Below are 16305 nucleotides of genomic sequence, written 5' to 3'. Positions count from 1 at the left end.
AAGTTCCCTCCCATCCCCAGAAAGGTTACAAACACCCAAAACTAGACACTAGGAAGAGTGAAACAGAATCCTCAATGCCCAGGTCTCACAGTCTCAGGGACCAGCCACCCCAGCACAGCAGGATGTTATGTGCTTGCACAATGCTATTGTAACACTAAACCACAACCGCGGTCCAGGGGGTGGGCTCTGTTAAGTTTCCCTACAGGTTAATCCTTGCTATTAAATAATAATGCTGCATCATACTGGGTACTGAGACAAGACGGACTATTTAGGTACAGAGTTTGTCTCCACTGGAGACAGAGACAGGAAATAAGCAAGCAAGCAATGATACCACAGTGTGATCAAAGCTCCTGGTGGAGGAAAAAGGGTCCAGGATTCACAAAGTCACAGCTGGGTTCTGCCTGCAGAGCCGGGACAAGGCTCCATGGAGAACAGACACTTAGCTAAAAATTCTTGGGATTTTCCAGCAAGGCACCTGGACCCAGTCCAGAGCGGGTGGGTGGAGAGGACTGGATGAATAGGAAAGAGATTTGAGGGAGAAGGATGGCTGATCAGATGTTTGACAGAGGTCAAGGGGACTCCAAGGCAAGCATCCTATGTGTGAGAGTGACAAACCAGAAATGAACCCAAACCCTTACAGCCCAGAGATACCCAGTAAGGGGCGACAGTCCTGCCTTTTTCTGTCCTGTCACCATCAGCTCTCCTATCTCAAAGCACAACATGGTGCCATCGGCCCACAAAACAACAGAGAGCATGCCACCAGGTCTCAATGCTTAGAGAGCTTAGCGAACTCTTAGAAGGCAGGGAAGATGAAAGACATTTTAGAAGCAGTTTCGTCCAAATGGTTAAAAGACAAATAGCCAAAAACACTATGAATGTAACAATTTTATAATTCCTGATTGTCTTGTGGCTCTTCTTGCTGTAGGTGGTTTACTGTATATATGTGTAATAATATAAATGTCTATGTAAAAAAGGAAAAATAATAAAAAGGAAAAAAATTTTTAAACAAATAGGCTTAAATTGTAGAGAAGGATCTTTTTTTTTTAACTTTCACAAATTTGGTGTTTTCTCAATTTTCTATAATGCACGTATTTTTTTAAACTATTTTTTTAGGGTCTGGGGTGCCCAGTGGTGGTATAATTGGAGACTGCGTCTCAAAGAAGAAGGAGAAAGAGAAGAAGATGACACTGTCACACTAGGACCCAAGCTTCCACGTCCAACCCACAGCACCAGTGTTTCCTTGCATCTCAGAAACACTGAGTCACACCTATTTTACTTATTACTATATGTGACCCAAGCTTTCTCCTATCTTGGTCAGATTCCCTACGAATCTGTCTGTTCTATTATTCTGATGCATCAGCACGTGGATGCTGCCTCTTGTCTTTTCAATGTCTCCCACATTTGTGATTTCACCCCCGCTCAACCTGACATTATTACTTTGTGACATTTCTGTTTTTACTGATCAATCTCACTAGGGTGCTTCTAGTTCGTTACCCTCTCCTGCTTTTTCTTTGCATCTTTGTCTTGCACTTTATCCTTTCCTGTGTTTTATCTCTGTTTTTCTTGTTTTATGGTTCATTCTCATCTCTATCCCACATTGCCAAACGTGGAATTCCTCCTGTTTCATTAATCTATGCCCAGAAAAATATGACACACTTCAAAAGAAAAGAAGATCGGGGATTTTGCTCTATGTTCTGCCATTTACAAACACTCTTCCATTACAGCTTCCCTGGGTGTTCAGACCTCTGAGGCATCATTTTTGAGGGATGCACGTTACAGCGTGCATAGCATTGTGCTTATATGTAATTCTGAGTCTTCCTTCCCCCATATTTGGCCCAGTAAATAACTGCAGCGAGTAATTGCCATCACATCACATTTTGTTGAAGGAAAATGTTCTTTTCCTTAACAGAGAACAACTTGGCTACTAACCAAGGAATAATCTTCCAAGTTCTTATCAGATGAAACAAATGAACCATCGTAACTCAAAAGCGTATCTGGAAGAAGGAACCCAGAAATATTTACTTGAGGCCTCTGGATTGTTTGGCCATGTTTGGAAACAGTGCTGATTAACTTGGCCCAATAATCCACTAATCACCAAAAGCTGTAGAGCAAATTGATTAAATGGACCGTGCCTGTTTTCATCCTTTCACACCCAACAAAGACAAGGACTGAGACGTGACTGTGGGTAGCAGGCTTCTTCTCCAGCTTTCTCCGCAGAAACAGAGGCTCACATTTTTTTTTTTAGAAAGCAAGGGTCATGGCCTCTATGTGCTGCAACCCAACCACGTCTGTGAAGCCAAGAAAGATGACAGGAGGATTCCACTAGCCCAGAAAAGACTTTTTAAAAAGCAAGCATTTACCAGCAAGCAGTATGCAAGTGACCACAGCTGACTATGAACATTACAAAGCCCTCTAACAGCTGGTTTGGGGGGTAGACGCTGCGGTAAGATGTGTTTGTTTTGTCTGCCATGCTGGGGGCCAGGCTGGCTGTAAAGCGAGCTTCCAGCAGAATGGAAGGTGTTTTCTGCATCATGTGGTGGTTCCACCAGACCGAATATTCCCAGGTGTTTTCCTACAATATCCTTCAGTCGTCCAAGAAAAGATCCAATATTCAATTACATGGGAGACCCAGGTACGGTGTCATGGTTAGACTGATGTCTCCCAGGCCTGGGTTTCTGGGTCTTCTTCTGCAGGCGGCATCGCTTAGAAATGATGCTGTAAGAACAAATACACGGGCTGAGGAGATGCGCAGTCTGCAAAGCACTTACCGGACAAGCATGAGGCTTGAGTGCAGAACCCAGGATCCACAGAAAAGGCCAGGCACGGAGGCGAGCAACCGCTCTGCTCAAATCCTTGTTAAAACAAAGATTTCCTGCTGTGGACACAAGAGAATCACTGTTCCCTGTGGCAGGGATCCTGGGAGTGATCAACTTAGGACAAAGGCTGCTCCAGACCCCTTTAAGGTTGACGCCAGGGAACTCTGTCAGCTTCCACTAGGGGGCGTGATTCAGGCATCCCAGAGGGGCGTACCGCTAAAGCCAAGTGGCCCGGATTAAATAAATCTATACAGATGATCAAGTGAGGCTATTAAGCACAGTAAGTCTTTGTGGATGTGTAAGTGAAAAAGAATAAGAGTCTATAAAAAGAGCCAGGGAGGACTTAACAGTCTGTAGCAATTCAATTACTTTGGGTTTCCACTTGAAATTCATTGCTGAGGCAACAGGCAGGAGAGGCTTAGGCGCATGGACGCTGTAGAGTTTCCCATTTGCTTCAGGACTCCTGCTGTGTATCTCAAACCACCCTTCAGGGCACTCAAATGCCTTCTGGATAAAATAACTTTTCTATAGCCTCATTCCTATACAAGGGGATATGCATTGTGCACCCTCCACCATCCTCTGTGTGTGTCTCTCCATCTCTCTCTGTCTCTATCTCTCTCTCTGTCTGTCTGTCTGTCTGTCTCTCTCTCTCTCTCTCTCTCTCTCTCTCTCTCTCTCTCTCTCACACACACACACACACACACACACACACACACACACACACACACACATTGGAAATGACCCCAATCTTTTAAAACCTCAAAGCTAGCCCCCAGGGACCCACCTTTCTCAGGAAGACCACATCCCCTAGCTCTCCCCAAACAGTCCACTAATGGACACCAAGCATTCAAACACCTAAGACTATGGGGACTGTTTTCATGCACATGTCACAGTACAGAGAACCTTCTGTATAGAAAGACTATTCCTCCATTTGTCTACGTTGTTCATTAGAGTTTTTAAGGGCCTTCCATTAATTATTTTCTACATGTAGAAGTTTACATTTGTTTAATTTTATTTTCTCTATACATATGGGTGTTTTGCCTGCATGTATGTCTACACACCACATATATGCCTAGTGTTTAGGGAGGTCAGAAGACATCATTGGAGCCTCTGGAACGAGAGCTACAGACAGTAGTTAGTCACCATGGTGCTAGGATACGAACCCGGGTTCTCTGGAAAAGCAGTTGGCACTCCTAACCACTGAGCCATCTCTCCAGCCCTGAAATGCAAATGTCTTAAAGCACATAGGTGGATCTGCCCTTGTTTTCTTCTGTGCTTTTGTAATGAGACCTTCTGCTGAAATGGTTTTGCCTGAGCCTAAATCACAGAGGTGTTGACTGGTGCAGAATCCTAGGGTTTGAAATCATTCCTCACATTAAATAATGTAACTAGAATGGGCCTGGGTGGCAACTGGAAAGCATTGACAAATGACTCCAACTTTTAGGAGGGTTGGGCAGCCGGTATGACTGAACTAGGTGGCCTAGGTCTTAATAACCCTCCTCTGGAGGTGTCCAGAGTGGTGAAGCCCTATACAAGCTCAGCTCCACCCTTCTACCCATACTCCCAGCTCCCCTGGGATCCTAGCTCCGGCTCACTTCCCCTCTGTTCTGTCATTCAGGCTCAGCCTGGAAACGGGGCTAAGGAGAAATTTAATTTCACATTTCATCCCCCTGCCTGAGCTTACTGGGTCTACTGTGCCGCCGCCGGCTTTTCTAGTCTTTTCTATTGGTGCTGGTCACACTCACCTGGCGTTGCAGCCATTCCTCAGACCTACCTTCTAACTCTTGATCTAACTGTTGGTCCTGTAATATTCAATATGCTCTTTGTTGTCTCTGTGGCTTTCCCAGAGTTTCTTTTCCCCCTAAAAGAAGTACAGCCATCAAAAGATTCTTCTGTTGCCATGACTACATCATCTTTTCCCTTGTTGGAGGAAGCCAGAGGTAAAGATTCTGCTATTGTTTGCTTCTCTGCAGGGGTCGGGGGAGGGGGTGACACTCTTTCAGAAGGAAACATATTTATGTTCAATTCTCTCTCCTCTGCTCATTTCTTCTTTACAGAAACAGACTCTACAAAGGGTTTGCCGAGCAGAAAGGCCACCACCATAGTCCAACACATGAACTGTGTGAGTCATTCTTCCAGTCATGTGGGCATGGACCTGTAGAGAAGACAAAAGGTTAGGTCTGCCCATGTTTCCCTTTGCCATGGGTCTTAAGGGCCCTGTCGATGAGTTTGGGTGCCCAACCATGGATGACTCTGCTCCCTGATTCCCTCAGAGTGATGGACATGCACTGGCATTGAGGTCCCGGCCTCAGGATCCCACCCACTCCCCTTTCCTGACTCTACACAGTGCCTGAGTGTCCTCTTTGTGTGATCTGTGCTCTTCTCAGCTTCTGCTTTGGGTCTGGAGAGTCAAGACTGGGCCTTTTGAGCTGGCAAGCTTCTGTTTCTGCTGCAGGCAAGAGAGCAGGCTAATCCAGCCACCATCTAGAGATTATTTTGAGAGTTTATGGGCCACTCTAAGCTAGCAACCAAAAGTTAAGGGGACAGAAGCTGTAACTTGGTGAAAACAGGAATGTACTCATAGCTTCCCTAGGATTAAACATCAGTTCATCTCATTGAAAAAGAGTGAACCTCAAACTAAGACGCAATTATCTTCTTGAGTAGGCTGGAGCCAGAAAGGGCCCTGAGAGAAGACTTTCAGATAAACTGACTCCATTTATTAACCCATCCTCAATAGGAAAACAAAACTAGATTCCATGCTCATTCAGAAGATGTGATGTAAATGTATCAATATCCTTTATTCTGGAAAACAGGGAAATGATTATGCAATTACCCTAAAGTAGCTGTGGAGGGCGGGCATCCACTCACACGCTCCCACATCCCTGTCATCCTTAGTGACTGTCTCTCCTGATATTGCTTTGGACATCTGTTTATTGCTGTTGTCTGATTTTCCCAGGGACCCATGAAAGAAAGAAGATGGTACCCATAGGCCGAGGAACAATCCACACATGTCTCACCTGTTATAAGTCAGCCAGTTCCCTAAATGTACCTTACAGGGATGTACCAACTCCTGAGGGCTACATCCTCCCAATGTGCCACATACACCTCCATCTTCAAAGCTCCTGTTTTGTATGGCTTTAAGTCAGGATTGAGGTAAACTTGGCCTTAAAGTGCTACCTAAGTAGCATTAAAGAAGCAGAGGTGACTACTGATGGACACAATGTAAGACATTGGTAAAAGCGGCCCTGGAAAGCTGTGTGCCCGTATATACCCGGCCCTGCTCTTATCGGACTTTCTGCTGGTCTCTGCAAGCACTGGGCAACTGTCGCAAGGACGGCTTGCTTTGCTATAGTCCAGTACGTACAATAGACAAATGAAGACTTGTGGCCAAATGAGGTTTAACCGGCTGGCGTTCAGAGGACTGACCTCGCTACACTGTTGTCTATCTCTAAGGTCAGTGAGGCCAAATGTACCTCAATTAACTAGAGTCCAATAAGAGCAAAGGCTTGCCTTTCTCCTTGAACTGAAACCCCAGTGTATGGGATTGTGCCCGGCACATAGCAGATGGCTGATAAATAAGGGTTAACGGCGTATGAGTGGATGACAAGTCAGAGGGTATAAGTACAGAAAAGATTCTTTGTGGGACTGGAGAGATAATGGCTGAGCAGTTAAGGACCCTGGCTGCTCTTCCAGAGCGTCAGTTCCTAGCACCCACAGCTGGGGGGTCACAGCTGCAACGTCAACCCCAGGGAGATCTGCTGTCCCCTTCAGGCCTCCCCAGACGCTCACCCTTGGCGTATACTCATACCCAGATACAAAAATAAAACACAAAATAAATCTAAAATGTAGTTCCTATGGTGGAATATGCTTTCATTTTGGCCTTCACTCAAGATAAAATAAATGTAGAGAAAGAGGCAGGGAGCTGGTCCTGCAAGCCCACGGTGATGGTTAATTCTGTAAAAGCTCAACATTTTAGACAAGAGAGATTTTCATTGTTTTTCTTGAGAAACCCTACTTTCTGTAATTACCAAGCCCACCACATACTCTGCCTGCCATTGACTGGCGTCTCTGCACCCACTGTCGCTGTGGCTCCCACGTGTGCTTTGGCCAAAACTAGGCTACTTCAATTATATCTGAAATAGGAATCACACAACTGTCCTCACAGCAAAGGCATCAGAGATAAACAGGTTCAAAGCCTCTCATAGGCCTCACATGAGCATGTGGCAAGGACATCAGTCCTGGTGGCACTTGTTCCTCATCCAGAGAGAGTAAATAGGCTTTAGTCTGGACCCCTGAGCAGCAAGGGGTAGACTGACCCAGATACAATGGGTGTGTCTTCAGCTTCGAACAACAGCAACTGGTCCATGATGAGCAAACTGAAAACAAACAAACAAATGAACAAAAAACATCTACTATCTCAGAACTTGTTATGACTAAAGGCCCAAGGCTCTTTCTCAAATACCCAGGCAGTATTTCTCTGCACCTTTGGTTTCGATTGTGGAGGTTTCATCTTCTTTTTGCCTCCTTCTCAGCCTCTCGGTTGGGAGGCTTTTGCCTTCTCATCAGCCTTTCTGGCTAAGTGTAATCAGTAAAGGAACATCAGAAGATCATTTCTATTTGTTGAAGTAAAAAGAACACATTGGCTAGAAGGCTATCCCAATCAATAAAACACATGCCTTGCAAGCACGAGGACCTGACTGCACGAAGGACCAGAGCCTGCTTGAAGAGCTGGCATGGGGGCACACACTTGTTATCTCAGTGCTGGTAACAGCCAGCTCCCTGGGGCTCACTGGCAAGTCAGCCCAGCCTGATGGGCAAGCTCCGGGCCAGTGAGAGACCCAGGAAGCCAGGGGTGAGGAAGATGGCTCCGCAGCTAAAGTGCTTGCTAGACCAGAGCTTGGATCCCCAGAGCCGGTGGAAAGGCTGGTACGTGTGCTAGCCTGCATATGGCTGCAGCCTCGGAAAGCAGAGATGGGGAAGAGCGAGATGGCTGTGATTTATGAAGCAGTAGTTGAGCCTGTCTCTCTGGAGCCCTCTAGCGGCCAGGACCTCACCCTGCAGACAAGAAGTCTGTATCTTCCATTCCCAAACTATTAGCTTTAGTTCAGATGGAGAGCCTGACATTTTTCACCCTGGTCACTGTAGCTCTGGGTAGCCAACATATTTTAGTATAAAATGACCAAATCATAAACGTTTCTATTTTAAGCATGCTGCAATTGTCCCTCCCTTCATCGGTTCATTGTGTCCGCTTACTAGCTGGGCTGTTAAACCTGCGCCCCACTCCCGGCACAAGGCCCGTGTTGGTTGTGTTGACTTAACAGAACAGTCTATAAACTTTATAGAAACCCATGGGTGCCTTTTCCTTGGCACAAATTTTATTATTTGTTCTCTGCAAGCTCTGTAGCTCTTTTTATAGAGCCAAACTTATTCCAAGTGACCATAACTACTGTCTTTGTGATGTTGACATAGTCTCTGCCTGGCCATCTGGAGGACTCCTTATATAGGCATCTTTGTCTTTTTAACACTGCCCTGGGCATCTCTGAGGCCTTGCTCTTTGGCAAAAACACTGCCCGCCTTTGTGATCTCTGATTTTTCCCCCTAAGTCTAGCCACAATACTCTTTCTTAAAATCCTATTTTAGTAAATTACGGTTTCCTCTGTGCTATTGTGTTCTTGTGTGACAACAGATGTTTCTTCATTTAACTAGACCACTTCTTCTCGTCCTTGCAATTCTCTCATGTGAAAGGCCTTTTTTATTAATTTTGATTTCTTCCTTCCTATCAAATGATGTACTAAACTATAATACCATCCAATGCCTTTTTTTTCTTTTAAGAAAATGGTACCAGATAGCAATTTTTAGAGATTTTTAAATTTGTTATGTATGATGTTTTGTGTGTGTGTGTGTGTGTGTGTGTGTGTGTGTGTGTGTGTGTGTGTGTGTGTACCGTGTCCATGTCTAGTGTCTGCAGAGGCCAGAACAGGGTGTCAGGACAGCAGGAACTAAAGTCACGGATGGTTGTAAGCTACAATGCAGGTGGTGGGATTTGAACCCACGTCTGCTGTCATCTGAGAGAGCAACAAGTGCTTTAAGCCACGGAGCCGTCCCTCCAGCCCCACAGCCGGCAATTTTAAGATGCCCAGTCGTGGGCTGGAAATGTAAATCTGCTGCTAGAATGCTTGGCTGACATGCAGGAAGCTCTGGGCTCCTTCCCCAGCACCACACCAAACCAAGCACAGTGACGCAGGCCTGCAGTGCCAGCACGTGAGGGGTGAAGGAAGGATGAAGGGAGCTGGAATTCAAGCTCATTTCTTAAGACTCTATCTCAAAACACATACGCACACATATGTATATAAATATGTATACACACATATATCATACATGATGCATACATGTATCTTACATGCATGCATACATTATTAATACATACATACATATGTACGTACTTCATACATGCTTTTCTTAGATGCCCCATCATGATAGAGACCATGAACAATTCTACAATTCAACAGCTGGGAAATCACCATCAGGAGACGCTGACAGCCATGCCCAGCAAGAGAACAAAAGTAAGCCTCATAGACTACCACGTGTGCTGGCTCATGCACATGTATGAGAGAACGTGAATGAGCAGATGCATGCAAGGGCATGCCATGGCCATGGGAAGCTGGGATTCATCTCCCAATGCTGTCCCCCCTTGGGCATGAGGTAGGAAGTCCCTCTCTTTGTACAATGCTAATAAACGTCCCCTCCCCTACACACCAAGATGGCAACACGGCCCAGCCCTTCTGATGGCGGACTTCGAGCACCTGCCACACTGAGGTGACTAAATTGCTGAGCAGGGCTGGGTTTTCTCCCAAGTGCAGGAATCCCTCCTGCAAGATTTGCACGTGGCAGAACGTAAACACAGTTTCCTCCTACGAGCAACTCAGTGCGGAGTGGCTGACACGGGGCCCATATGCGCATGTTTGCCAGTAGCTCCCCAGTTCTTCATATGGGAGAATTACTTGTTCTTTTTCCTCATCCTGGGTTTTATCCTCACTCCTAATCTCTTCCCCTTCCAGGTAGCTCATCCAACCTCCAGCCTTTGTGCTCTGTCTGAGGCTGGCATTGTCTACTCTAGGCCCGAGCTCCGAGCTCCATAGCCCGCTGGACCTCTGCTCTGCCCAGCCCATATAGCTCATGTGCAACCCAAACTGCACTTCTCACTGTAATGTTGTAGGAGGGCGTGGAAGTTCACCTTCTGAACTCACCAATAAAACCCAAAAACAGAGCAACATACTCCCAAAACATAGCTGGGGGAGGTAGACAGACGTCTTTCTGAAAGGGTCGTGGTGATTCTGGCCAGGGAACATGGGTCATGTTTGTCCCCCTCACATGTCCAGAACATGGCTGGGAGCTGCCATTTCTCAAATGAAATGACTAACTGCCCTCTGAGCCATGCCCAATTTAGATGCTTTTTGACGATGTAAATAGTTGCAGGTGCTAAGGTGTTTTTTCTTCAGAGATGAGTATGATAGTTACTGCGCAAACGCGGAGGCCTGTTTGAGCAGCTGTGCCTAAATGCTGTTGGATCTTCAACATGTTCAAAGTGTGCGGTGGTTCTCAACTGTCCTAATGTGGTTGCTGTGACTCCCAACCATGAAGTCATTTCCAGTGCTGCTCCATAACTGTAAATTTGCACCAGTTATGAATCATAATATAAACATCTGTGTTTTCTGATGGTCTTGGGGGGGGGGGGTGAGGTCATGACCCACATGTTGAGAACCGCTGCTTTAAGGCATGAAACATCTACACTAGAGACAGACCAGTCAAAGACAACCAGGGCATTTTGGGAGTCAAAAGAAACAAGACAACAAGTTTCAGAAAACTCTTTAGGGTTGATGATTCATTTGGAACCTGGTGAATATATAGAAGGGTATGGAAGGCAAAGGCTTCTGGGAATCCTCCAAGCTTTAAGGAGTCCTCCTTCCTCTCTGCCACTCAGCTCCTGGCACAGTGTCCCTGTCAGGTACCTGGAGATTTTCCTGTTTGTACCTGAAGGTAAATTGTGTTTTCTTTGGCCTTTGATTTCCTGTAGCAATGATAAACAAAGGTTAAAGTTAATGAACAGTTAACATCTTGCTTGTCTGATTCTTAAAACAGGGGCCTGTAATATAGCTCTTGCTGGACTGTCACTCACTGTGTAGAAATGCTGGACTCAAAGTCACTATGTAGATTAGGCTGCCTCCATGTCCCAAGTATTGGAATGACAGTCACAAACCATCATGCTCAGCCTAACAATCAACATCTTGATGAGGAACTTACAAAGTTGAGACATCGGGGGGCGGGGGGTGGTACTGCATAAGAGGAGACAGAAAGAATTGAAGCCAGAGGGTGGGGAAAGGTGCTGTGAAATGCCATCTTCTAAACATGGCAGCCATTGAGCCCACGAGTTCACTGCAACTATGGTGACCTACAACAAGACCTGTACAAGATCAAGTCAGCAAGGTCAGTCAAGATGCCATCAGGCAGCACTAGTTGGAATGGGCGTTGAACAGTACTATCCTCCAAGCCGAACAGCCAGCATCTTCCTCAGACATCTATGTCTGCAAAAGAATACCACAGCTGGGACTGTTGGCATTCCCTCCCAGGAGGAGGGTGTGGGGAGGACCATTAAACTACTCAGTCGCTAGTCATTAGTCCCCCCTTCCAAGGCAGTTGTATGCAATGCTGCCCTAGTGACATATGGCCTTGGGGCCATGGGGAGGGGCTAGGGTATATAATCTAAGGAAACCTAGAAGAACATCCTCCATCCGTGTGAGGGGATGACTTTACAACGCTGCTGCTTTTGGATCACCCACGATCTTACTTAGAATACCTGACCCAGGATCTGGAAGTAAGTCCAATAAACTCACTGGTTCCCCAGGAGTTATTTTGGTAAAATCAAACTTTAGTTTGTATGGAGGAAACACCTGACCTAATCCCTCTGCCGAGGAATAAAATTCTCAAAAAGATGGGGTACTAAAAACAAACAAACAAACAAACAAACAAAAAACCAGAAGAAGACATGAAGAGGGGAGGGGAATACATTGTAAGTACCTGGGGGAAGTGTTGGGGGGCCATGCAGGTGGAGAGGTTCAAGGTGTGTTATTTAAAAGTGTCAGAGGCAGCAATGGACAAAGAGGAGTTGGCACAGGTGGCTGGCACTGTGTTTTTCTATGGCCTTTAAGTTAAGGCTGGAACAAAGAGAACAAAGGCTGCACAAGTTAGGATTCAGACCGTTCAGTGTGAAGCTTCTCCTAGGGGAGACTGGGTGGGCTGAAGTGTTCCACAGCAGTCTATGTGCTTCTAGTAAGTCAGATGACAGAACATTACCTATACACTCTTGTCACTTGGAACCAAAAGGAGGCAGTTTTCACCAAACAGAAACCAGGTACATGGTTAGACTGGTGCTGAGAACCCCAGAATGTCTCATGACGGGCTTTAGAGAGGGGCACCACTGACAAAACTTAATTCTGGGCTCACTCTCTAAGTCAAAAGCAAAGAATCACTAGGCGTAGTTATCCACCTTCAACCCCATGGCTCATGAGGCAGGTGGAGCTCTGTGAGTTTGAGGCTAGCCTACATAGTGAGATCTAGGCTGTCCAAGGTGACAGAGAAAGACTCTATCTCAAACATTTTTTTTTTTTTAATCTGCCCTTTCCCAAGGTCCCCTTGTGGTTCTTTTGTGCCAGAGGGTTGGAGAAGCACTGAGGAAATCTCACCGTCTCAGGAAGACTGGAGAAAATCACACTCGTCAGATACCTCTGAGATACCTGGAAATGGGTGAGTCCCTCATTCTCATGTGTGCTCACTTGGGTTTCCATGGCAACCCTTAGAATTATTACATTTGAGACAAGGAAACCAAGGGTTCAGTGACAGTCCCCACACCAAATGAGGACATCTGAATTTAAGGCCAGGTCATATGACCCCCCCAAGGCCTCTCTCTCTCTTGTACAGGGGCACTCATGCCCTTGAACGGAGCCAGAGCAACCACCCTACCGGCACGTTTCCTTCCTCACTCCTCACCGCTCCCCTTTTTCATGGTCTCCTCTTATTACTGACTTAAGAATCATAAGCTCCACTGTCTGCATCACACACCTTTACAGAGAACGAAGCCCTGGAATCATTCTTTGTACGAAAAGCCACTAAGGAACCCGGCCAACAATGTCTAATAAGGCCAGGAGACTCGTTCAAAGATGTTCAAGAGTCGGGGTGAGATAGTGATCCCGGTGCTCCGCCGGTCGGCACAACTAGCAAAGGCCAGTCATCCCTGACACAGTGTAGAACTGTCTACTGTCCCTGATGCAGCACCTGGCAACTGCCCTTGTCCCCGATATAGCAGGAGACAACTGTCTGCTATCTCTGATGCAGCATGGGACCACTGTCAAATCTGATTTTTATCAGTTTGGATGGAACCCCAGTGTAGCACACGCCCTGTTCTCCGCATTCTGAGGTTAGGATGTCCTTGAAATAGACAAGCTATTATAATTCAGCAGTTCTTGTATAATCCAATGCCTCTCAGCACCTTGTTTTTTGTTCATTAGCATTTAAGAAATTTAAAGTCAATAAGCATTATGTAATCTATCTGGGGGGGGGGTCTTTGATACTCCTCTCTGTTTTTTAAGTATCTCTTTTAAGGTATGATTGGATCTTTCAACAACTGCCTATCTTGTAGGATTATGTGGTATACTTGTAATATGTTTTACACTGTAATATGTAAAAGAATATTTCATTTTATTAGAGACATATGCTGGAGCATTGTATAGGTACAGCCATAGTTGCCATAACCTGCAGAACTTTTCAGAACTTAAAGCTGTTGTCCATCCCGAATATAAGTCTATAGTATGGCACACATATTTCAGTTTACCAAGCGCTATAAAATGCAACACACCCAGTTGCCAATTTTTATTTATTTTAGCTACCTTTAGAATTACTTCCTGCAGGTAATTGAGTTTGGTTATATAAAGAACAAGTAGTAGCTGGGTGCAGTGGCGCACACCTGTAACCCCAGCACTCGGGAGGCAGAGGCAGGCGGATGTCTGTGAGTTCAAGGCCAGCCTGGTCTACAAAGTGAGTCCATGACAGCCAAGGCTACACAGAGAAACCCTGTCTCAAAAAAGAAAGGAAGGAAGGAAGGAAGGAAAAAGAAAGAAGGAAAGAAAGAACAAGCAGGACATTTTTAAAAAAATCATTTCTTTGGCTTGTTGTCAAGTGATAGAAAATTTCTTCTTTAAACCTTTGCTGTAAACATGATGTTTTTGTTTGTTTGTTTTTATGAAACTCTGAAACCTCTAACACATGCCTGTTACTAGTTGGTCAATTCCATCATTGCCTTGTGCTAGATAGCCTGAAAGATCCATATGAAATTGTGTATGTGTTATATACAATGGACGGTTTCTATTTCTGATCCTTTGTTGTAACTGAATAAACAGTGAAATTAGTTTGAAATCATCCTGAATTAGATCAGCAGTTTCAATGTGCAAAACAACTCTTTCTGCATACTGAGAGTCAGTTCCTATATTAAGGAATTCTTGAAAATCTTATAACACCATCAGAATTGTATGTGATTCTGATTTTTAATTGAGTCATAAGGACTTTCAATCACCTTACTTATATTTCCTGACTTATAACCTGCCTTTCCTGATTAATTTCCATAAGTGTAAGGTGTAAGAGTCCAGAAATTGAGCCGGGTGTGGTGGCGCACGCCTTTAATCCCAGCACTAGGGAGGCAGAGGCAGGCGGATCACTGCGAGTTTGAGGCCAGCCTGGACTACAAAGTGAGTCCAGGATGGCCAAGGCTACACAGAGAAACCCTGTTTCGAAAAAACAAACAAAACAAAACAAAAAAAAGAGTCCAGAAATTGGAGTCCTTTTTACTACACAAGGGAAAATCCAATTAGTTCTTTTTATGAATTCAAGTCACTTGCCTTTTGGGCATCTGTTGTTAATTTCTCAAAAAAAAAAAAAAAAAGTCACTACAAGCTCTTTGCCAATGTTCATTGTCTGCCCATAATGAGGCAATCTCAGCATTACTAAAAGGTACCACAATCTCAGCAGGATCTATTCCAGCTAATTAACAGTCTCGGGTTTTGTTTTTTTTGTTTTGTTTTGTTTTGTTTTTTGTTTTTTTGGGTTTTTTTTTTTTTTTTTTCCCCTTTAAGGATCAACTTAGAAACCTTTTCTAGACAGGTTTTTGTTTTGTTTTGTTTTGTTTTTAAACTTCATTTGTGTGGTAAAGATATCCATTATACGATATAACCTTCCCTCTGCATAAGAATTTCTGGGAGAATGAGGGGCAGGCAACATAACTAAAGTACAGACCGTCCTTGGAGCAAGGCAGTCTCACAGTATAAAAGGACATTCCTCAGGTAACAAGGAAGACAATGGAATTCCGGACTGTAGAGATCCCACTGGCTGAATAAATTTATTAGCTGCTCTGAGACCTGTTAACATCCTCGACTTTCTAGATTTCGTTTTAATGACAAATACAGGAGAATTCCAGGGGCTGGTAGACTCTGCTTTATGTTGAGCCTCCAGCTGCTCTTGGACTGGCTGTTCTAGTGCCTGTAACTTATCTTTAGTCATAAACATTGTTCAATCCAAATAGGTTGGTCAGTCAACCACCTGAGTGGTAAAGCTGTAGAGCGCCCCCTGCTGCACCTTGTTTATGGACAGCCTCCACAGTCTGTAAATGGTTTTGAGGGTATTTTTTAGAATAATTTTAAATTTTGTGTCGAGAGTATCACCTGTTTCCTGGTTTGTCTCTGAAATTGGAGGGATATTAATCTGGGTTTTCCATTGTCATAACAGATCTCTTCCCCCATAAGTTTATGACTATATCAGCCTTAATTTTCCTATTTGACCTTCTGGCTCTGTACATTTAAGGCACCAGACACTTTGTTTTATCTGAAAGACAGGTCCAACTCCTTGAAATTGAATATCTACCTCTTAGAGTGACCAATCTGGAGGCCAGGATTTAGGAGAGGTAATTGTGACGTCAACTCCAGTATCCACTATGCCTTCAATTTCAATATTATTTATAATTACCTTTAGTTTTGGCCGCTGGTCACCTATAGAGGTTTGCCAAAATAATTGTTGTTGGTTTGGGGATTGCTTTTTTGTTTTTGTTTTTGTTTTTGACCCCTAATGGGTTTTTTTTTATTTATTTATAGAATTCACTATAACCTTGATGTCTGTTTTTTTTTTTTTTTTTTTAATGTCTGTTTTCAGAGCAGTGGTGTTTAATTGCCTTGTGGAAGAGCATTTTCCTATTTTGTACTGGGGCCTTCAAGAGGCCACCATGGCCTTTTTTTTTTTTTTTTATAAGGGATACCCTATTTGTCTTTTATTGATCTACATTCACTACTCCAATGTAGGAAGCATAGGCTCCCTTTGGGGATTAATTTGTTTTTCCTTGTAATTCCCTTTGCAGCAACCTTGTCCACCAGAATTAAGACATTTAGAGTTTGAA

General features: G+C 44.5%; 1 protein-coding gene across 1 annotated transcript in view; it reads right to left on the bottom strand.

The window, feature by feature from the left end:
• Positions 1 to 10632: 10632 nt before the first annotated feature.
• The window catches only part of Slc22a1 (solute carrier family 22 member 1), a 30643-nt gene continuing 24970 nt past the window's right edge, over positions 10633 to 16305 (bottom strand). The window contains exon 11 of the mRNA XM_051164337.1: positions 10633 to 10884. Coding sequence (XP_051020294.1) covers positions 10818 to 10884 — 67 coding nt within the window. The 3' untranslated portion in view covers positions 10633 to 10817. The remainder of the gene's footprint in view (positions 10885 to 16305) is intronic.

Source organism: Acomys russatus, chromosome 21 (assembly GCF_903995435.1).
Source record: "Acomys russatus chromosome 21, mAcoRus1.1, whole genome shotgun sequence".
In the NCBI taxonomy this organism is placed as follows: Eukaryota; Metazoa; Chordata; class Mammalia; order Rodentia; family Muridae; genus Acomys; species Acomys russatus.
Note: the sequence above shows the minus strand (reverse complement) of the source record. Positions and strands in the feature narration are given on the sequence as shown.